The 24,342-nt window shown below is 41.9% G+C and overlaps 1 protein-coding gene across 8 annotated transcripts in view; it reads left to right on the top strand.

The window, feature by feature from the left end:
- The window catches only part of SCN8A (sodium voltage-gated channel alpha subunit 8), a 192,284-nt gene that overhangs the window by 24,138 nt on the left and 143,804 nt on the right, over positions 1 to 24,342 (top strand). For all 8 annotated transcript variants that reach the window (XM_083169477.1, XM_083169473.1, XM_083169471.1 and 5 more), the window contains exon 2: positions 16,082 to 16,411. In XM_083169477.1, the coding sequence (XP_083025603.1) occupies positions 16,136 to 16,411 (276 nt within the window). In that variant the 5' untranslated portion in view covers positions 16,082 to 16,135. The remainder of the gene's footprint in view (positions 1 to 16,081; positions 16,412 to 24,342) is intronic.

Raw genomic sequence — 24,342 nt, 5'->3', positions numbered from 1 at the left:
TACTATATATAATTTCCAAGTAGTGTTCATGTGAAAGTATATATAAAGTATACATGTCGAACACTTCTGCCTCCCATCTGTTTGACCAGTATGGATGGTCAAGTCTGGGAAACCATGGTGATACTATTTGCATTATGGTGACCTTGCCTTCCACTGAATGATTCTGCAATTCACAACGGCCCGGTATCCCCATGAAAACGCTGGGCCTGATGCCTGCTCAGGGCAAGTGCCTGATGTCTCAGGGCGCCCTGTCTTCGGCGAATTGCAGAGGAAATAAGTCAGTTCAGACGGATTTCTCCTGCTAGAGGCTGCATTTAAGGTGATGTGTTAGCGAACACATCCCCTCGCATGGTACCGAGGGGATTCGGCGGCGGGCGTTCAGTCTGGTGGTGTTTCAGCACTCGGTAAGCAGCAAATTTTGATGCTTACCGAACCAACCTGGTTTAGGCCCAGAGCCTGTTCCGGTGCACCTAAAGACATCACTCCTGCATCCTTATGCTTTCCGTTTAGGCAAGCATAGAGCACCTAAGTGAATATAATAAGAATTTCAAATACAGCGATCATACAAAAAAGGAAGTGGTACAGTACTTCACCTTCAACGTTTTCATCTGACATATATCATGTCAAATCCTTTATGTCTTGTATGTAGTTTTGAATAAATAAGCTGACCATTTAAGAATGTGACAATGAAAACATTATACAAGAAAATTATAATTGGACGTATGATACATTTGCATTTATAACAAATCCCAACATCCACCTCATTGGAACACTACAGCGTGCTAGTTTGATGCAGAACACCATGCTCTTTGGCTAAACTTCTACTTTTGTGCCCCTTGCCGTGAAAGTAATGGATTGTAAGTAATGCCATCAGGCACATGTGCAATGAAGTCACTTCAGTTATAATAGATAAAAGGATCTGTATCCCCAACTGCAGTTCTTTAAAAGATGGAGAAGTCGCCTCTTTAAAACTGTCTGCCGCTATAGAAGTTATTGTCTCATGATCAGTGCGATCACCCAGCAATAACAAACATACTACAGATAAATGATGAAGGCCACAGATACAGAAGACCTAAACCCCCAACATGGCTTTAAGAAATTTTGGGGCACCCACATTTGAAAGGGATGGGACCTTTTCTTTCAAATGATGCGGCCTGTTAGCTGTTGCCTGGTAATCGCATGAGAGCCAAAGCCCAGGTCTCATACATGTTGTGCAAAAATAGGTCCTCTCATTGAGGGGGAAATTTACTAAAGGAAATTTGTAAAAAAAATAGGTGTATTTGTATTTAGAAATACACTTATTTTTTACATTTACTATCCCGAAAATACGGCAATTCGTATTCGTATTGATAACACATCAATACGAATACGAATTGCCGTATTTTCGGGATAGTAAATGTAAAAAATAAGTGTATTTCTAAATACAAATACACCTATTTTTTTACAAATTTCCTTTAGTAAATTTCCCCCTTAATGTTGTAGCTTTTCAACGTAATAGGACTTGATAAATTACCATCTTATTCCTATACATATTAACCATTTTTAACAAATATTATAGAAAAAAATCCATAGTTTTCAATGGCAGATTTTGTTTGTGTGTGTGTGTGTGCGTGTGAAAGCCTACATGTAGGGGTATATTCAATAAAAGTCGGATCCACTTCGACATGCATTTGTCGGAATGGATCCAACAAGCCCCATTCATTGCAGCCAACAGTCAGATTTAGCTGCTACTGACTCAGACTGCGCCAGGACTGGGTGAGTGACGGGAGGAGGCAGGACGGCAAACAAGGGCAACAGGTGAGCTGCCGCTGCTCACCCAACCCGGTTTGGGACCGGGTGAGCGACAGAAGGCTGGTGGATGGGAAGGATGGCTGCTGCACCAACCTCCCTGCCTCATCTCCTCAATCTGACTTCTTTTCATGTTGGATTGAGATTGTCTGAAACAGGGCAAAAACCTGTCAGATTTGGCGGCGTTTCCTACAAAAGCACGTGAATTCATGGCTATTCCACCAATCCATGCGGTTTCCGACAGGTCAGAGCATTCCGATCTGTCAGGAAAAAACAGCCCTTATTGAATAGGTCGGAACCCCTTCTGACTTAAATCAGTCTGAAACTGAAGTCTTTCCAACAAAACTGCAGTTTTGACTAATTGAATATACTGTACCCCATAGAGTCCTGCTTTATGCAGTTCAAGAAAGGTGAATTATTGCTGGAGCAAATTCAAATATAGACATGCTCATCTTATATGCAACACGGCCGTATGGGCATATGTGCTATGCCAAGTCCAGAGTGCAATCACTGAGATGTGATTAAGTACATGCCTAGTCATTCCTATAGTGTGTGCATACACTATAGTAACAGACACACTCACTGTGCCATATTTGCCGCATTTAAGATGGCTGGTGGCAAAGATGAGCGTGGCTACATCTGGACCATAAAATATCTAGACAACCAAAATGCCGACATTGGCATCCCAATGGTCAAAACCTCATAGGTTCTTTGTAAGCATTGTAATACTACTCCTAATGCTAACCATACCTCAAACCTCCCCCAGTCTAACCCTAACACTTCCACTGTCCTTGTTCTGACTACCTTACTGCATCTCGTACAAAGTCTCCTGGGGAAAAAATATACTGTATATGTACTCACATCAAAGGGGATAAAGTTCTCAGATTGTTGCTATCTTATTCTTGAACAATCTTCAGACTATAACTCCATATATTGCTTAGAGACACACTGGTTGCTTATCCATCTAGTTATTTACATTGTCCATCTTGTTATTTATATGTCCACTTGACCCTGCTCCCAGTGGGTGATGTTTCATGACTCTATTTCTCATGCGGAAGCTGATGTGCTGCCCTAAGGCTCCTCCTCCAGTGATTGGCACCAATTCAGCACTGCTCTGCAGAAGGTAGTGACAAGACTGTCCCTGAATCCCCCGATCACCGGCGGCAGAGAGAGAAAGACAGAACGCAAAGTGATTGACCGTCTTGCTAAAATCAGAACAGTTGGGAGGCATATAGATACTGTGTATAGGATATTTACCACTTTCAAGCGAATTGGTTTCCTTAAATTAATATACAGGGATGAAGCCTGCAAAACATAGTAAATTTGAGTTTATATTATAATTCAAATTTAATACAGTTTAGTCAAGGTCATACAAAGTGGTATATAATCATGTTTAATGTAACTGCTGTCAGCATTTTAACATTTACAGATGCATGCGGGATGTAGGCAATTTCATGATGATGTCACAGAATATAGAAACTATTTAGTGCAAAAACCGTAGCATGTGCGCTGTGGATGGCCGTGATTGTAATTTAGGGGCAGACTTAAATGAGTGTTATTTTTGTTATCACTTGTTAGGAATAATAAATGATGTTCCAGCCAGTGGATGCAGTGGTCAGGAGAAGTCCTTCCTGATATTTGTCTCGCACTGTGCCATTTTCATCAGTGGCTGTGTTGTCTGGTCCTTGCCCCCAGATACAGGAGTAGAGTCTATTAGTGACTGAGAACTGCTCCATTACATGGTCTTCTACTGCAGCTGGCACTTGCTGGACTTGCAAACAATAATGGTAGCCCCTTGTCACTTTAATGTAGTTCTGCTCATTGGACACATGCCCCATGTTTCCATTGGCCTAGTCCACCCTCTGTTCTGAATCTAGTTACCCCAGTTTTAATGTTTGTAATGCCAGGTATTTCTGGGACTAAAAACTGTCCGAGGATTTGGAGTGAGGTGACTTCCATAAATGGTCCAATTCACGTGCCATTGAAGGACCATTTTAGCTGAATGGAGTCATTATGGCAACTACCCTGTTTAGCTTTGTCCACTCCCCCTTATACAGTCTATTGTGATTTAGGGACAACTTGTTACCTTATTTATTGAACCACCATTGTGTATATACAAACGTATTCATATCATGGAAAATACAATTAATTATACATATAATAACCACAAGATGAGAGCTTTTACAAAGAAGAATAAAATGTATCCTTCATTATTTAAAGAGAAACCTGCAGTTTTTTTCCTTTTATATGAGATACTTTAACTAAGGGCGTGATTCAGAGTTGATCACAAAGGCAAAATCTTTCTCAAAAGGGGTAAAACCTTGTGCACTGCAGGTGGGGCAGATGTAACATGTGGACAGAGTGGGATTACACTGGTTGATTCGCAAGGCTGCGAATTTGCAGGCTTGTGAGTCCACCAAACCCCGCCTTGTTAATGGTGGCTTGGCCGCCACCCATTCCCAAGGACGATTCCCTTGCAGGGCCTGAAAATGGATGTTACACAGTAACATCCATTCTTAGCCTAGTGGGATCCACCCACATCATTCGATGGTCGGACATTTGCATGAGAATGCCTAGTGTTCTCATGGGAACGCCATGAAACCCTGGGCGTTCCCATATGTAAATCGCCCCTCCCGCGCCCCATGCCTCTCCACGCCCCCCACCTGCACACTTGGATACATGTGCCCAGCGAACACCCTGTTCGCCGTGGCCACATGCACCCTGTGTCTGCACATGCTCAGACACAAAACATTGCTCTCCCATGCAAACACGAGGGAGCGAATGAACCAGAATAACCACCAGAGAGTTACAGTTGGGTGAGTTATTTTGTTACTGTGCAGAGCCCCACCTGCAGTGCACATAGTTTTGCCCATTAACTAAGGGCCTGATTCAGTGTTGATCACAAAGGCAAAATCTTTCTCAAATGGGCAAAACCCATGTGCACTGCAGGTTGGGCAAATGTAACATGTGGACAGAGGGGGTTATTCTGGTTGATTAGCAAGGCTGCAAATTCACAACCTTGCGAGGCCACCAAACCCCACCTTGTGAATGATGGCCTGGCCGCCACCCATTCGGAAGGGCGATTCCGAACATCCATTTGCAGCATAGAGGGATCCACACACATCATTCGATGGTTGGCGACCATCATATGATAGCGAAGGTGCACGCATATAAAAGTGACTCTCATGTCACTTACATATGCGTGGATGCTCGGCAGGAAGTGTTTTGGCAGCTGACATCCTATAATGTCAGCTAACCGCACTCCACACCCGTGGGGGATTTGCATGAGAACGCCCAGCGTTCACATAGGAACGCCATGAAACGCTGGGCGTTCCCATATGTAAAAGGCCCAGCCCGCGTGTACACTGTCTCTGAAGGAAGGGACGTGGAGCTGCCACATAAAATCATGTAGGAAGAAGGTCAGTGTTCGAGCGGCCCACTGGTTCCCGGGGTGCCGGTTACCCTTCCTGACCCTGGTCCGTTTTGTATACTCATGGGCACAGGAGATGACCAGTGTGCTGTACTGCAAGAGGGAGCTGCACATGTCGATAAAAACAACTGTGCAGTACAGCAGTCTTATGAGGGAGGCGTGTGCAATGGATCTGCTTTCCCAGCCACAGAGGCAAATTGGAGGCCCTGGCATGGTGGTGGAGGTTGACGAAAGCCTCTTCGTCAAGCGGAAATACCATGTTGGGAGGATGCTGTCCCAGCAATGGGTTTTTGGCGGAATCTGCAGGGAGACAGGTGCCTGCTTTCTAACCACTGTGGAAAGGAGAGACGCCACTACCCTGATAGCTGCTATAAACACACATGTCGCTCCCAGGTCTGTGATATAATCGGATTGCTGGAGGGCATATAATACCGACCAACTTCAGCAAGCAGGGTATGAACATTCAAGGTCAATCATAGATACAATTTTGTTGACCCTGAGTCAGGGGTCCACACCCAAAACATTGAGCGGCTGTGGGGGGCCTGCAAATGGAGGAATAAACAGAGGAACCTCAAGGCACCATTTGGAGTCATACCTCTAAGAATTTATGTGGAGGAAGAGTTTGGGCGCTGCCAATCCCTTTGGCAGAATTCTCCACGCTCTGATACTCCTGTCAAAGGCTAATTCACTGCCTTCACAGTGACTGTTTTTTTTCCTTCTTTCATCTTTCATTATCCTTATTATTGTTAATTATCTTTATTATTGTTCATATCATTGTTAATAATCTTTATTATTGTTCATATGTGTAATTAATTATTGTCTTTCATTGATGAATCATTACGAAGTAAATTCACAGTTTAACGTTAACACATGTCCACATTACTGTGTCAGATGTATTGTATGGCTCGTGTGAATGTGTTCCTAAAACCCCTCCACTATCCACGCCACCCCGAAGCGTGGTGAGTGCAACAAGCCCCGTGAGGGGCGACCGAACGCGTCCTCCTGACCTTTTCATACCCCCACTATCCAAGTCGGCGTGGAGTTGATTTTCTATAGTGTGGCGAGCGCAGCGAGCCACCGAGCACGAAGCGTGGCGAGTGGACGCGGAAAACATGTAGAGTAATCCACGTCCCCTCGTGGGGCTCGCAAGTAATCTGCATCCCCTCACGGGGCTCGCTACCCTCGCCACGCTTCGGCTCGGTGGCTCGCTGCGCCCGCCACACTATATACAATCAACTTCACGCCGATGTGGATAGTGGGGGTATGAAAAGGTCAGGAGGACGCTTTCCGTCGCCCCCTGCGGGGCTCGCTTCGCTCGCCGCACTTCGGGGGTGGCGTGGATAGTGTGGGCTCGCTGTGTTCGGAACGCTTTGAGGTGGCATGGATAGTGGGAGGGTGTCTACAAATTGTAGTACAGTTAATGTCATCGTACCCTAAAAAATCGCATGCAATCGCATGCGATTTTGCATGAGGTACAATGGCATGTGATGCGATAAGCCCGCGGCAAAAGAGCAGTGAATAAATTACTTAGTAAGATCGCATCACATGCATCGTATGGCACTAAAACGGGTCATGCGATGCGATCTTCTTACGCAGAATAGCCCAATAAGCAAGGTGCTTAGTGGGTGCCCGGCTACTACATAAGTACCAAAGATTTCGCTTTTGCAAGCAACTCTGAATCAGGCAATAACTTCAGTGGGTGAAAACTGCTCATAATTAAAATGTTCACTATACAAGGCTATATAGGTCATGTAAAACAGACAGATGTTTGCAATAGTCATTATAGTAATTGTGCTTAATACATACACACAAACCAATGTAAAAAAATAAAAAAGTGTGTGGGATGCGTATTTCACTTCATCCAAGGTCTTATCATTGTTGTTCCTTGGTTGAAGAATGCAAGTATGGCCTGGGCAGTTGTCCAGACTGCAGGACAATCTGGGCTCTCACCCACAGCCCTGTCCCTGCTCAGCATTTTTATGCTCCGTCCTTCATTCCTATCCTTTCCCCCTTGTGACTAAGCAGGCAGAGCTGAATGGGAAATCAGTCTTCCCATAAATGATTGTCTAGATTTATTTGAATAGTGGAACTTCATTATGATCTGATCCACATCCATGGCGTTGCCACTGGAAGGGTTATTATTACACATGTTTGTATGCTGATATGGAGGCTTCTATCCATACAGTACATGTCGGACCATACCCATACTGTATATGCCTGTACCTGTACATTAACACTGTTAAATATTTCATTACTGATTTCAGATAAATGTGTACAGTAAATCTGCAAAATCCTTAGCAATAAGAAGCATTTACCAGCTATATATATGTCTAGTGTCCGTGAGTCTCCGAAATCTTTCTCACACATGCACAAACACAGAAGGTAGACTAGCTTTTGCTTCGAGCAGGCTTACTAGTATATATATATATTCAATGTTGGTTTGGCCGGCATTCCGCTGAATAAAGAAGGGTTGGGTGCCTTCCTGGGAGGTGAGGATTCACTCAGTAGCCAATTCTGGTAAACCGACGCTTCAAATGTATTGTGACATTTTTCATCAGGGTGTGACACCCTGATGAAAAATGTCACAATACATTTGAAACGTCGGTTTACCAGAATTGGCTACTGAGTCGTTTTTTTTGGAGTGCCACCCACCTGCATGCATTGTGCCAGAACAACCTGGGAGTTACCCCCTTCTCCAAAGCATACAATATAAATACCATCAAATCGCAGACCCAATCTTGGCTCCATAGGTTGAATATAATAAACAATGTAAATAATAATATTTGCATCACAAAATGGAGTTCCTCTTTCAGCAATTCCTGAGTAGCCTATTTGGCTGATGTTCTACTCTACACATAGAGACATACAGAGGTGTCATCAAGCACCTAGCCTCAGCACACCATGTGGTGTGAGATGTCTGGAGAAAGCGAGCCTCTTCAAGCATCTTTCTCATAATGCGATGCAACAACCGCTTCACAGTATGCAGTAATTCATGTGAAACGCAACACTTGTATATCTGTTTGTGACTGAGGGCTGATTCAGGCCTGATCTCATGGCTGCGAATTCGCACGGCGGCAGATTATCAATGAACTGCACATGCGTACTGGCCGCAAAGCGCGTGCATGACGCCCGGCTGTGATCAGGTACTGCAACTTTTTTTGTTTGCTGGCCGTACGCAAGGTGATTGTCAAGCAGTGGGCGTGCGGAGGTAAGGACCTGCCGTTTCATGGAAGTGCCAAGAATAACACAGGGTGTGCCGAAAATAAAGCAGGGAGTAATAAGGAAAATGCAGGCATGCCACAGCCTATTAGGGGAGTGTTTGTGATGTCAGCAGCAGTCTGGTTTCGCAGCTGTACGAGCAGATCTGAATCGGGCCCTGAATCCAGTTGCTGCTCATCTTTAAAGTCTGTCCTGCCATTAATGAAATTGCTGCACTTTGCTTCTGTCCTGTGGGGTATATTTATACTCCTTAGATATGAATAAGAGGAATTTGTTATTATAATAAAAGCAATGGTCGCACTTGAAGATTGTGTTACGTGGTGCCACTTGGTATGATAACAGAGAAATACAGTCGTCTACCAGTAAAAAAACACAAATGCAAGCTGTCTCTTTGTTTACATCCAATCCATGGTATTGTGCCCTCTTTGGTTCCGGAAGTGGGGCAGTCATACTAGCCAGGCGTGACACAAGTTACATGTCCAGTAAAAGCGGAACTGGTAGGCTATATTGTTAATCCATATTGAGTGAGCAGTTAACAATATATTTTCAATGATTGTGCTTCTTATAATCATTTTTTAAATATCGTTTTATGGGTACGGAAGCTAGATTTTTCTGAATTATATAAACTCTTAAATCAAAATATGTGGTAAATGTACTACAGTAACAATTATTTAACACAGTTTTAGTACTTAACATAGTTGCATAAAATAAACATTAATCCCACTTCCCTCGTGTGAGGTGTTCTTTTCTTATATTTTAGCAGGTTCTATGTAATACAGTAAAATGTACAAATGTTCTCCTATTTCCACCTGCAAGACACACATACTGTATATTTATCATGATTTGATGGCATATCCCCAGTTAAACAGGTACTACCAATAGTAAATTAAAGGTAAAAGCATCTCAAATTTTTATACTGTACTTAGTAAGCAATAACTGTCACAGTACTACTGTATAGTCAGGTATCCCCTCTCAGCAGTAAACAATAGTAGTACTAAAAATAGACAATGTGTGGGTTTTTAGCACAGAAGCCTACCTTTCTCCTTATTTACTGCCACAGAATAACCCCTAATCATGGATATAGACATACTGTATATAAAGCGGGGAGAAGATGTGCAAAAGGACCACATCACTACAGCCATGCCGAGCTAAAAAAGTTTTGTAAGCGAACCCATGCTTTATATTGTGACTCATAAAGGGGTTTGGTCTCACTATGAAGGGGCAGGGCCACACAATATTACCCTCAATTTAATTATGGCACACAATAGAACAATATTATTCACATTACACCACACATATTACCCCTGATTCACATTGCATCACATAGTAGTGTCCCTTATTCACATTACAGCACATAGCAGTTCCCCTTATACACAATGACCACAGTTTATACATGATGCCTTCAGTAGTAGTGCCCCTTAAACATAATGCCCACAGTAGTTGTACCCCTTGCACTTAATGCTCACAGAAGTTGTGCCACTTACACACATAGTGGCCACAATACTTGTGCCCCTTACACTTAATGGAGGTTTTTTTTCCTGAGAGGGGGAGGAGCCCTCTCTCTCAAGAGCCCCGGCGCTAATTAAAAAAATATATATGTGTATAGATAAATAAAGATGGTTATTTTGTGTAATATGAACCTTGATTGACTGCTGCAGGTGTAGGGAGTTAACATTTCCTAACCGGTTAGATCTTTATATATTGCATGTTTGTGTGTATATTATATTCTAGTTTCTGTTTTTTACCTTCCTATACTGTTTATATTATTATTTGTTTCTATAAACCTTTTACCTTATATACAGTGTGTCCTTTATCATTGTGCTCAGCGTGACAATATCACTTTTTATATACCAATCAATTCACTTGATTGACAGCGCAGTGTGTACCCCCCCCCCCCACAAAACTTGTGCCCCTTAGACTTAATACCCACAGTATCAGTACTACCACCTACTATACACACAAAATGCCCACAGTAGTAGTGCCCCTTACACTTAGTGCCCACAGTAGTAGTATCACTTAAATAAACAATGACCACAGTAGTTCTGTCCCTTACACTATGCCCACATTTGTTGTGGTGTTTGTACACAAAATGCACCCAAAAACAGGCAATTTATTGTGGATTTTCTTGGTAACTGCAGCCTGTGGGGATCATTTAATAGCCCTGCTGTTTCAATTAAACCATGGTAAATTTCCACAGTTAATGGAATTCCACCCAAAATCCCTGTTTTTAAGGTCTTGGCAACACTATTCTGTCACTCAGGGCCCCTAAAAGACAGTTCTGGGACATCACACTTCACTCACAATCCCCCTGCCACTGCTCGTCGTGCACAGCATCGGCAAGTGTGTATGTGTATATCCACTTTGTGATGCCAGTAGCCCCACCGGTTCCCATCACACAAGACCACACTGGGTACACATATTGGAGGTCATTCTGGTTGATTCACAAACACAGTGTCTGTAATACTTGAAGACAACAAGATTCTTGTTTATAATGGTTAGTATTCATGCCATATTCACCTCGTTTGGCTTACTTTCCCATGGTCTCTATGGTTTCTTGTGATTAGAGAAATGGGGCAGACCTTGTTTTGGAGACGGCCCAGTTTGAACACTGCACTAATTGAAACTTCCATCATAAGTTTTCTATTGCACACCAAATAATGCATATCAGCACTTTGTTATAGATTATAATGGGCTGCATCTTTTAATGTTTTAAAGTGTTGAATCTGTAATGTAATTGTACATAATAGAAAGACAGCAAACGTTATCTTCTATAACAATGAAAGACATCATAACATAATATTATACAGTAGTTACATATAGGCACAATCACACTCTAATGGACAAAACCATGTGCACTGCAGGTGGGGCTGATGTAACATGTGCAGAGAGAGTTAGATTTGGGTGTTTTATTGTTTCTGTGCAGGGTAAATACTGGCTGCTTTACTTTTATACTGCGCTAAAGATATCAGTTTGAAGAACACCCCCCACCCATATATAACTCTCTCTGCACATGTTACATCAACCCCACCTGCAGTGCACATGGTTTTGTCCATTAGAGAGTGATTGTGCCTTTCCGAGTGAACTAGAATAACCCCCATAGTTACATAGTAGATAAGGCTGAATAAAGACTTGCATCCATCAAGTTCAACCTAGGTTTTAATAGCTTATCCCTTGTTATATAGTATATTCTGATATTTTTAAAGACCGATTATGTTTCTTATTTGTACCCCTGGATGTTTTTAACCAATAAATGTTTGTCCAACCTTATTTTAAACGTATTTATTGTGTCTGCCGACACCACTTCTCCAGTAAGAGAGTTCCACAGTTTGACTGCTTTGACCGTAAAGAAACTTTTCCTCCTAAGGGAACAAAATCTTCTTTCTTCTAATCTAAACTCGTGCCCGCGTGTCCTAGATTCCTTTCTTGCAGTAAAAGGGGTGCTTGACAGTTCCTTACATTGGTCCTTGATATATTTGCACATGTTGAGCATGTCCCCCCTTAAACATCTCTTCTCTAGTGTAAATAGTCCCAAATTGCTCAATCTCTCCTCGTAGCTTATACTGCTTTCACATTGCAGAAATGGGTAATGACACGGTATTCTTAAATGGGACTTTAAAACGGGTCTGAGCCTTGAGACCTTTCACATTGCAGGTGAAAACAGTTTTAAAAATCATTTGATACCATTCAAACATTCAACCCATTTAACCCCCAAGGGACACGTTTCAAGCCATTGAAATAGAGCTGTTCAAACTGCCCAAATAAACGGCTTTAAAATGTGTAGGACTCTGCTATTTAACCGTGTTGAAATACCGGTTAACTTTAACCGGTAAATCAACTCTGGCACTTTCACATTGCAGCCTTAAACATTTTAAAATGGAAAAAAAACGGCAATATACCGTTTTAAAAGTGCGATGTGAAAGGGGTATTACATTCTCCATTCCCCTAATTAGTTTTGTTGCTCTTCTTTGGGTTTTTTCTAGTTCTATGATGTCCTTTTTATAGTGTGGGGCCTAGAATTGTACTCCATATTCAAGGTGAGGTCTAACCAATGATTTGTACAGTAGCATAATTACTTTTGAGTCCCTAGTTCCCATGCCCCTTTTAATACATGCTAGAATTCTGTTGACATTTTTTGTTGCTATGTAACATTGAGCACTACACCCCATTTTGTTATCTATTTGGACTCCTAGATCCTTTTCAAGTACTGAATTACCCAATGCCTCCCCGCTTAGGTTATAACTAGCACGCATTTATCCACATTGAACCTCATCTTCCAGTTTTTGCCCACTCATCTAGATAGTTAAGATAATTTTGAAGCACGGAGACATCCTCTGTTGCATTAATAACTCCACTCAATTTTGCATCATCAGCAAAGTTGGATACATTGCTGAGTAATCCCAGCCCAATATCATTAATAAATATGTTAAATAAAATTGGCCCTAGCACCGACCCCTGTGGCACTCCACTTAGTACTGATATCATATTTGATACGGCACCGTTCACAACCACTCTTTGTTCTCTATTACACAGCCAGTTCCCTACCCATCTACAGATTCTTGCCCCTAATTCCAGGTCCTCCATTTTACTTATCAACCTCTTGTGTGGCACTGTATCAAAAGCTTTTGTAAAATCTAGGAAGACCACATCTACAGCGTTTCCATTATCAAGGTTTTTGCTAACATCCTCATAGAAGCCTAGTAAATTTGTTTGGCATGAAAGATTTTTCACAAACTCATGCTGGTTAATACTAAGTAACTTATGAATGTCTAAATATTCCTGGATAACATCCCTTAAAAATCCTTCAAATATTTTACCCACTATTGATGTTAAGCTCACAGGTCTGTAATTTGCTGGGTCGTCCCTTTTTCCTTTTTTGAATATCGGCACTACCTCTGCTAATCTCCAGTCATTTGGTACCTCACCTGATGATAGTGAATTATCAACATTGTAATATAGAGGGGTCGCTAGTTCCTCCCTTAATTTCATTAGTACCCTAGAATGAATCCCATCTGGCCCTGGTGATTTGTTTGATTTGATTTTGCTGAGTCGCAATATTATCTCAGATGTATCTCCAGTCTCAAAGTTTTGATTTTGCTGAGCCGCAATATTATCTCATCAGTAGCTGTAGGACAGTTAATGGAATTTGCTAAATGTAGATATTTAACCCCATGCCTACTGAAAGTTCACCTTCCATCAACGTAGATAATAATTGATGGCTTTCATAAAAAACCTTTTGCACTATTTGGTAACAAATTTTATCATTCATGAACACTTGGGGATGTGATGAAGTCTAAGGGCTTCATTCCACTAATCCGAAGGGCTGCGAATTTACAGCCCTGCCAATGATCAAATGACCATGCATGCAATTGTACGCTGTGCGCATCCATGAGCAGTTTGTGCGACTGCAGGCTGCGCCCAGGGTGATTGACACCCTGCGGGCATTTGGGAGTGGTGATGCAGCGTCTTCTGGGAGTATCATGGAAAATGCAGATGTTCCCCAACTGTTTGGAGGTATTAGTGGCCTCGTTCTCCCCATGGCCTTCATAGCGCCGATTTCCCAAGAGCCTGCACCTCGCAGGTCATTACATATTTCTCTATAAGGTAGAATGTCAAATGTTACATGGTATGCCTCAGATTTGGTATATCTTCATTTTGTTTCATCTGTTATGCTAGATGTCTTAAATGCTTTGATCAACTTAATTCTGACTTCTCTATCCCAAACAACTATTAAAATGCCCTGAGATCCCAGTCTGCTGTTCACCCTTCTATAATTGATACTAGCCCAAATAAGAAATGTGTGCCTAATACAAAGATTAAAGTATGCAAAATCCACAGGAGGTGTCTAAAATAAAAAGATGCCCACAGCTGGCTCTTCTGATTCAAAGCTTCATCCAAAGATATAGCCATCATGTGACCATCGGACATCCTAGTATTTCTCAGGTCATTCCGAAAGTCTGTGGAAATCATGCTGCCAGAGCCAAAAGTTGCAACCATTGGCATTGACACGCCCAGAAAACTGGGCCGACATACCCCCTTTTCCTGGAACACTCCATGATCAAGCTCCCAGACACCAGCAGCATGTGAGTCATGCTGAGGCTTCGGTGCACTGCATCCCACATTGCACACCCAAATCTGCACAATGCGGCTCTTGCACACGCACAGATCTGCAAACATCAGAGATGTACATAAATATTGAATTTAGGTATGTCTCTAAATTAGGACTGTAATTAATACTTTGGGTTCTCACAAACTAATCTCCTAACTTTATGTATAGTTTTTATTCATCTATCTATTACTATTTACTTTTATAGCACAATTGCATTGTATGTTCTAGGGGGTAAGTGATGTTGGTGGTTTCTCAAACGAGGTGGGGTGTTAAGTTCCGTGAAAGACTGCAGGTGGTTCCCTATGTATCAGAATTGATCAAATACATGTCTTGCAATTTATGTGTTTCCTCTCTGATTGCTTCAGATGGGCAGTTGTGCCTTTGTAGTTTGCCCCAGATGTGTATACCCCTCAGGCTCTTTTCTACATATGATCTGAGAATGTACAATAATTATTTGTCTTTTGGTTTCTGCTCGGGAATTTATATGTAACATAAGGGTAGATGTCCGCCTTTAGCCCTACAAGACCCTTGTTTAGCTTAGATTTGGAGGAAGAAGTGAGTGTCTCTCAATCTAAATTCTCTGAAATCTTTGGTAAAGTGTTAGTAGCATGACATGGACAGGTTGGTTGTTCCTCTACTTGCACTTCACTTTTATGATTGTGTGACTTTAGTACACACTACTGTGAGAGATCAGTTTTTACATATAAGAGTAGAGGTGCCCTGGATTCATTTCATAAGGTCTGGTCAATTTGGATGGGCTCTATACATTGTAAACGGTTTCTGTCTCCCACAGATAATGGTACTACTTGTGTCCTCCCTTCCCTTCATTGTTTGTGCACAATTCATGTGTAAGTTACGCAGACTTTTTTGGATACAGTAAATGATGTTTGAGACCAACTTTATTATATTTTAGATAAAAGGCCATCAAAATGACAGCTTCTGCAATGTACTTTGAGCTGTGACAGTTTTAACCCACAAACTCTCCACTCCCAGTCCCTATCTGCTCCTACCTCCAATCTCTGGCCCATATTCAATGCTGCTGAAAACAAGCGACCCTCGCCGTTTAACCCCCATGCCGGCTGCTCACCCTATTCTACGTTCTCTGCATTAGCCTACGAGGCACGTGGCTGATGCAGGAAGCCTGCTGCACTCAGCTGTAAACCTTGCTGTTTTAGCCACCGCACACGCAGTTTCCCCCTCGCTGTGGCAGCTCACAAAAATCATTGAATACACTCCTCAGTCTTCACACCTCCCTCTCTTCATATCCAGCACATTTCAAACCGATCAATGGCCATGCAAAAATTGCTTTCACTTTGGTCTGTTGAGTGGCCTCTAGTGGTCACTGTTGGTACTTCACCTCATAGAGGTGAGGAGTAGTTAGCCGTTTACATATATACAGTAGATGTGGGCCATGCTTTTCACTCCACTAGCCTCCTGGTAGGGATTTAGTAAATTCCTCAAGTGTGTGTCCTAGTTATGTTGTGCATTCTATTTTAATATTTATCTTCTTTTTCTGTTTTTTTTTTTCTCCTGTGCAGAATTTGACTGTCTTGAGTGCTATATAAATAAAGAAGTTGCTGCAGGATGAAAAGATGGCAGCTCTGCTTATGGCACCACCTGGCCCTGATAGCTTCAAAAAATTTACTCGGGAATCATTGGCTGCCATTGAAAAACGCATAGCTGAAGAGAAGAAGAAAAAGCCACCAAAGGCAGACAGTAGCCACAGAGATGACGATGAAGATAATAGACCAGCACCAAACACTGACCTGGAAGCAGGCAAAAATGTGCCGTTTATCTACGGCGATGTTCCTAAGGAAATTCTCGCTCAGCCAATCGAAGACTTAGACCCTTTTTATTTAAACCAGAAAGTGAGTCTGAGAGATATAATCCCCGGGAATGTGAGGGTCATGTGCTTGAGATGCGGTTAGGATGTTGCAGCACATACAGGTTTTGATTTGCAGATGTGATGTTTTATTGCAATCACACGGTTTTTATGGATATTCATTTTTACCTGCGACGCACAGTATTGTTTAAAGGGGTGTTTGTTATAGATATTATATTGATGATACTAGAGCTGTCGTTGGATATTTTCTATGGTTTGCATATAATGTATCTGTGTATTCACATACTGGTTTTAAATGGGAAATTTCCAGATATTTCATAAAACATACTTAAAAAAGTATATGCCAGACGTACTGATGGAAGTACGTTATCAGTTTAATATTTTGTTCTGAATAAAGAAAGAAACCTGTATTAATCTGCCCTATCACAAAATAGGTCCACTTTGTAGCCACTAGAAGTCACTGCAGTCAGTTTAGGAGCTACTATGGTATGTGGTTGCCTTGATACCTGCAGAGTGCTTATTACTACTTAGCCTCTGGGCAAACAATGCACTGAGGGCTAAACTAAGAGCTATGATGTCATGCATGTGGTTAAGTTCAACATCTGTGCCTGCAATGCTGAGTAGCTGTATTATAGTGGGGCTGATGTATTAAGCCTGGAGAAGAGATAAACTGGAGATAAATTGGAGATAAAGTGAAAGGCGATAAAGCACCAGCCAATCATCTCCCAACTGTCATTTTCAAACACAGTTCATTGGCTGGTGCTTTATCTACTTTCACTTTATCTCCACTTTATCTCTTCTCCAGGCTTAATACATCTGCTTCAGTTTTAGTTATACACCTTTCAAACCAGAAATTCCAGGTCGCATCCCAGGAGCTACCCGGCATTTGTGGTCTGAAAGCTCCCACAGCGTTCCGGCTTATTACAGGATCGCTGATGTCACATGGGGGCAGGACCGAGCTGCAGGGCATCATCGGGGGGGGACAGCGCTTAGAGCTGATAATGTTTCCAAGCGTTCCTCTTCCACAGTGTGAACGGGACCGTGTCACTTGATCCAGGCTATCTGTTCACTCTGCACTTTGACCCGGGTTTCAGCCCTGTTCAACCCTGGTCGTGACCAAGGTAAATGGTGCTGTGGCGCTTTCAGACTGCAGATCAACCCGAGTTATTGCTGTGTTAACCTGGGTTGATCTGCGGGATGAAAACGCATCAGCACCATTTCCCGGGTCAAATAACCTGGCATTTCAACCTTGGTGAAGACCAGGGTTGAACAGGTCTCAGACCTGGGTTTGATTTGGCGGTTTAAATGTGGTAATATTACAATGTACCATTGTCTAATGGTCATCAGATGGCATTTTGCATTGTAAATAACGATTAATATTCTATATTAACCATAACAACAGGCAAAACCTGGGGTGGATATTTACTGGCGAAACTGCCTCTTGGTACAATATTACTGGACGCACCCACCCTGACCCCCCTGTTTTCTTACTTTTAATGGGGTTGCATGCTCAGTTGATTCCCCAGCTGCTATCTGTTCCTGCATTTTTCTCCTGACTCAGAGAGAGCACTACAGCTCAAAAGTAATGACCAACTCAGGCAAAGGGGCCTACCGGGGGCCCTGAAGCAGGGGGGCCTTGATGTTCTGCCTCCAGCAAGTGGTATCCCTAGTGGGAAATCCACCACTGCACTGCGCTTAGCTGTATTTATTAATCACAAGAATGTAGCTTGGTTAACAAAATGCCTTCGTTATACACTTGAGCTCTATATTGTACACTAGTCAAGAGAATGGGCTCTGCTTTGTACATCAAAATGAAGTTCTGGTACTTATGTAATATCTGGACTCCCGTTTTTCTTATGAGACCGCGTCCCCTCGCGGGGCTCGCTGCGCTCACAACACTTCGGGCACAGTGGCTCGCTGCGCTCGCCACACTATATAAAATCAACTCCATGCGTAGTTGGATAGTAGGGGTATGAAAAAATGGGGTGCATTTAACATGGGAGTCCAGATAATACATAAGTACCGAAGTTCTTTATGAAACCATATAGTATACTGGTCATCAGATTTATGGGGCTCGATTTGCAATTGCAATACTTGTTTTGAAATGAGGTTTTTATTGTAGTTGTTTTATTAATTTTAATTGGCTTAAAACCCATGGCCACTTTCAGGCCAGCTGCATTTACAATTAGGCAGGCCGCACCCATATTACGTTTGACATGATTTTGCATTAGGCCTCTCATTGTTTTTAGATGCAGGCCAACCGGGACCTTATTTGGCAGCGATTCAGCTGCTTTGGATACAGATGAATGCAATTATCTTTTCACATTATTTTGTCCTCTTTATTTTACATTATTTTTTGTGTTGTTTTTATTAAAACGATCTGAATTTTGCTAGTCACTAGTTGTATAATATTTTAGTGTCTACTCTAACACGTGGTGGATTAGATGTTTGCTTGACATTTTTACTTCAGCTGTATGAGTAACTTTTTTCAGCGTTAAATTGTTTTTTGATGTTGTCTCTCCCTATATCCTTCATTCTAGTTTCCGCGTTGATATGTAGTTTTTTCATGTAGGATAAAGAATGGCTTATTTTCTTAGCAATCAAAATGTACTTTATGTCCAGCTTTAGTTGGTTACTAAGCATTATTATATCATATGTATAATGAAGCTATTTATGTTCTTCGTTCAATTAAAATAAACTGAGATTAGGGTCTGATTTACACCTGACCGCTTATTAGAGAATTTGCAAATCGAGCGATTATCGAATGACTGTTCGGATAATTCCAATCCATAGGCAATTTCTGTGGCTATTTCCCCTATGCGCAAGGTGAATTTGCTACAGAGATTGCATGTAGGTATTAATAGTAATCCTCTCGCAGTTCGACTGACAGGAAGCTGGCGTTTAGGGGTGGTAACCTGCTATTTTCTGGGTTTTTTAGAAAAACGCAGATGTGCCCAAGTGTTTTTGAGTTTAGTCACAGATTGATGGAAGCCTCAAACTTACTTACAATTGCACAGACAGTAAAATCATTTCAATGGTTTGGGAATTGCGTATGGATCTACGAGTGGATGCCGGTCAGTGATCCATTCGCAATTCTCTCTCAATTTTGTGTACTGCAAATTCCCACATAAGTGGTCAGGTCTGAAACCGGCTAAAAATGGAGAGTCATTGTACCTTTTCAATATAAGTATACTGTACTTTATATTTTAAAATATAAAAATATGACATTAAGGGCCAGCAAGGTCAGTGCAATGGTAATATGTCGGCAATCACTGACCTATGTGTTGTAAGACTTGATTGCTCTCCTTTCTCTTTTAGATTGATCTTAGTGAAACATTTTAAGGATTTTTGCAATTCTTCTATTTCGTATATTCTATATATTTTAATCAGAAAGTGAATTATGCTATGTGTCTGCTTTTACAGTTCTATACGCTTTAATATCTATGTTTATTTGCTTTAAAATTGCCTGAAATGAGACCTGGGAAATGTGTTTTGGTATTTTTAATGTATTTACAATGCCTTCATTGTATTGTCAACTATATAATGCCTTTTCTTAATAGAAATGTTCTTATATAGAACACTTGGGGTAATTTTGGATGGTTTAGCATTAATGAACCCTAAAGCAATGTTTTTCCTGTATTGTCACATCACTATGCTGCTATGGATTGTTCCACATGCAATCACTTTTGAAAGGAAAATGTCTTTACAGATTTAAAGGGGTTAGTGCTCTGAATGATGGGTGGGGAATATGGTCACTAGGTCCAACCTATGAAGGTCGACATACCTTAGGTTGACCAATGAAATAGGTCGATATGGCTAGGGTCGACAGGGTCGGGAGGTTGACACAAGCATTACAACCTAATGGCTAAGGTCGACAGTCAAAAGGTCGACATGGATTTTTCATGGTTTTTTTTTAGCCCACTTGTGCCCACAGGCGGTATTTCCTACCCTACCATCCTCTATGGTGTGGTGGGAGAAAATAATAGTGTGCTGAGCGCACCATGCCCAAAGCATGGTGAGTGTAGCAAGGCATGTGAGGGGACACTGTACACTTAGATGGTGTCCAGGGCGACATTCGGGACAAAAAGCCTTTAAAAACTCATGTTGATCTTTTGACTGTCGACCTTCCCAAAAGATGCTTGTGTTGACCTTCTGACCTTAGCCATGTTGACATATCTTCGGCATTGACCTAAGCCCTGCCAACATTTATTGGTCGACCTAATGTATGTCAACTTTCATTGAGTCGATCCTACGAACCATACCCATGGATGGAAAAGTGCTATATACACCCAAGGTATTGGCTAATGTGTTAATTGGCTACAACATTCCTAACGTCTTGATTTAATTCAGAGTTGTCTACCCTCCCAGAATGGCAGAGGGTCCAAGGAATCGGGTATTCTTTATGTCTCCTCTCCGGGAGAAGCCCCCTCCCCAAATATTTAAACAGCGGAGGTGTTCCAGGGGAATGTGGGAGGCTTGCCTTCCTTCCTGGTGAATTGAATGTACCTGCTGGTACATAGTATTTTCACACCCTCATTAATAACAGATATGTAACCTACTGTAAGCAGGCATCGGTCTTGGATCCTCATTAAAACACATAAAAGGTAAATTAAGGAGACTATATTGATATACAGGTACCAGACATATATATTTTTGTATTGTATGTCTCAACAGGTAAAACATTTAGTAAGGCTGTGTCTTTTACAAAGGTAACTTAATTCCAAATTCATTACAGACATCTTTTTCAACAAAAATACCGGAAATATCAATGGTGCGTACACTCAGCTGCCAGGTCAGTCAGAAACCAGTGAGCGTTTCTTCTCCCTTCACCAAACAGATCATGCAAACATAGAAATGGTAACAACTTAACCACAGCAGAGTTCCTTCTTTTGTGCACTCTTCAATTCGAAGATGGAATGGTATCCAGCAATTGGCCAGGGGGTACTCACAATGAAAGAAATTATGGTACTTATGTAGTATCTGGGCTGCCGATTTTTTGATTGTATGCCTTAAGTTAAGGCATACAATCAGATGCGATGCGATGCGATATCGCATCGCATCGCATCGCATGCGACCATCGGATGCGATGACCCGATTTTTCCATAGGAATCAATGTTAAAATGGACTGAGTCCATTTTAACATGGAATTCAATGGGAAAAAGGGGTCCTTTTCATACCCCTACTATCCAAGTGGGCATGGAGTTGGATATAAACCTGTGGCGAGCGCAGCGAGCCACCGAGCCCGAAGCGTGGCGAGCGAAGCGAGCCCCGCGAGGGGACGGTATTCTGTGTCCCCTCGCGGGGCTCGCTACGCTCGCCACGCTTCGGGCTCGGTGGCTCGCTACGCTCGCCACAGGTTTATATCCAACTCCATGCCCACTTGGATAGTAGGGGTATGAAAAGGACCCCTTTTTCCCATTGAATTCCATGTTAAAATGGACTCAGTCCATTTTAACATTGATTCCTATGGAAAAATCGGGTCATCGCATCGCATCGCATCGCATCCGATGGTCGCATGCGATGCGATGCGATGTACCCGATTTAGAAATCGGCAGCCCAGATACTACATAAGTACCGAAATTATATATAGAGACATACAATTTGATTAACAATCAAAATAGTAAAACATCCAATCAACAGTTGATAAAAATGGATCAGGTGGGGTTGTGGCCTAGTGGGCTAATGGAGAAGACGCTGCTCTTGAGAGCTCCTGACCTGTATTTATCTCTCCCTCCAAACATCGCCAGCCGCCTGCTGGGTACCCCGCTTCTTCCCCCTGCTGCCAGGACGCACATGGCGCTGAGAGGGACCACTTGTGGGGCTGGGAGCCGTGCTGGGAGATCCCTACAGGTCGTGGCCTAGTCTTCCAGGTGCAGCTGCGGCCTCAAGCGATTGGCTGACGCTGTAGACACTAGCCCCTAAACTTCTCCAGGCTTTCAACTCCATTTCCGTTCACACCCATTTTTCGAAACAATCCTTTAAAGCACACATCTCCATTATCCCCAAGCCAGGTAAAGACCTCTCAGTGTGCTCTAGCTACCGACCCATCTCACTTCTAAATTATTTGTTAAAATAATAGCCAATAGATTAAATACATTTCTCCCTCTACTAATACATAAGGATCAAGTTGGCTTTGTCCCAGGTTGCAAAGCTAAAGATAATACCACCAAAGTTTTAAATCTAATTAATCTAGCTTCCAGTAACTCAATCCCTACTATTTTGCTTTCCACTGATGTTGAGAAGGCGTTTGATAGGGTGAACTGGGGATTTATGAAGGCTGTACTTGAGCATATAGTTTAGGCCCCCATCTACTTAATAAGATTCTCGCTTTATATGATTCTCCCATCGTTAGAGTCAAGATTAACGGTAATCTTTCAGAACCATTTTCTATCAGTAATGGTATGAGGCAGGGTTGCCCCCTATCCCCGCTAAAATTTGGCCTCTGTATCAAAGCATTAGCAAGAGCTATTCGAGCTAACGATAATATACTAACTATTGACTATATTGATTATAAATTGGCCATGTTTGCTGACAATTTGTTATTAGCAATAGTCACCCACCCTGATTCCTTCCTTTCTCCTTTAGTACACAAACTAGAGGTTTTTGGTAAGCTTTCAAACTTCTAAATGGATATGACTAAATCTTGCGCCCTCAATGGTTCGGCACCTTCTTCAATGGTTGAAGGTTTAAATGCTCTTTCCCCTTTGCTTGGCAATCCTCCCACATAACATATCTGGGAGTGAAGATACCAGGTGATTTCCCTTGTTTATTCTTTTTTAATTATCTCCCTATCCTTACGACTTTACGTGCAGATTATAGCAGATAAACAATTTACATGGCTGGGGTTAAGAAGGACACCTTGCCTATATTACTTTACTTTCTTCAGACTCTACCAATTCTAGTCCCAGGCTCCTGGTTTCGTTCCATTTGACTCTTTGTCCAGCAATTTCTGGGGCTCCGTAGGAGGCCCTTGATTAAGCAATCCACCCTAACCTGGTCAATCCGCAATGGCAGTTTCCAGCTGCTAGACATTACAAATTATTATCATGCAATTATCTTAAATAGGATATTGGATTGGACTAGAAGGAGAATCGTTAAGCAGTGGGTGACTCTTGAGGGTTTTTATATGAAACAGTATACCAAAATTTTCCCGTGGCTACCTTCCTTAGTTAGACCCCAACCATTTCACCCAACTATCTCCCCTACACTAACAGTCTGCAAATTTTTTACTTAGCAAACCTGATATTTCTTTGGACGTGGGCCCTTTAACTATCTTTCTGTGAAATCCTCACTTTTTGCCAGGTAAAACCCTTTCCCACTCCATCTGGACAAATGAAGGCCTTTTTAGAATTGGACAATTAATTATACACTACAATTCTCAGCCTTCCAAAATAAATGGGACATACCTAACAGATTTTTGGAAGTATTTACAGGTCCGCCACTTTATATATTCGGGTGCTTAGCAGCTAAAGCATTGACATCCTTTGAGAGACTATGCATTGCTCCTTCCCACATAGTTTCTACCTTATATAAGTTGTTTCCAACCCCTTATTCACAAAATCTTCCCTCATACACCGAAGCTTGGGAAAAATACCTTGGCTTAATATTGTAAAAAAAACAACAACATTTTTTTAAAGCTTACAAAAGTTCAATTTGCACGCAAATAAAGGAAACTCAATAGAAAATAATTATGAGATGGTATAGACACCCTTCTCTCCTGCATGTGATGTACCCCTCAATTTCTTTTAAATCTTGGAGACGCACCTGTAATATGGGTACTTTTCTCCATGTCTGGTGGGACTGTGCCCTTATTAAAACTTACTGGACTACTGTTATCACTGTATCCCAAAAAATCCTCAATGCACGCTCTTGACTGCTTTTTGGTTGCTGAACTATGCTAGTGTCTCTTTATCTAGGTTTAAAAAAATTCCTTAATATGACATTTTACCAGTGCCA

This window comes from Crinia signifera, chromosome 2 (genome assembly GCF_055691185.1).
Source record: "Crinia signifera chromosome 2, ASM5569118v1, whole genome shotgun sequence".
Taxonomy (NCBI): domain Eukaryota; kingdom Metazoa; phylum Chordata; class Amphibia; order Anura; family Myobatrachidae; genus Crinia; species Crinia signifera.
The sequence above is the reverse complement of the archived record's forward strand: the minus strand, read 5'-3'. Positions and strand labels throughout refer to the sequence as shown.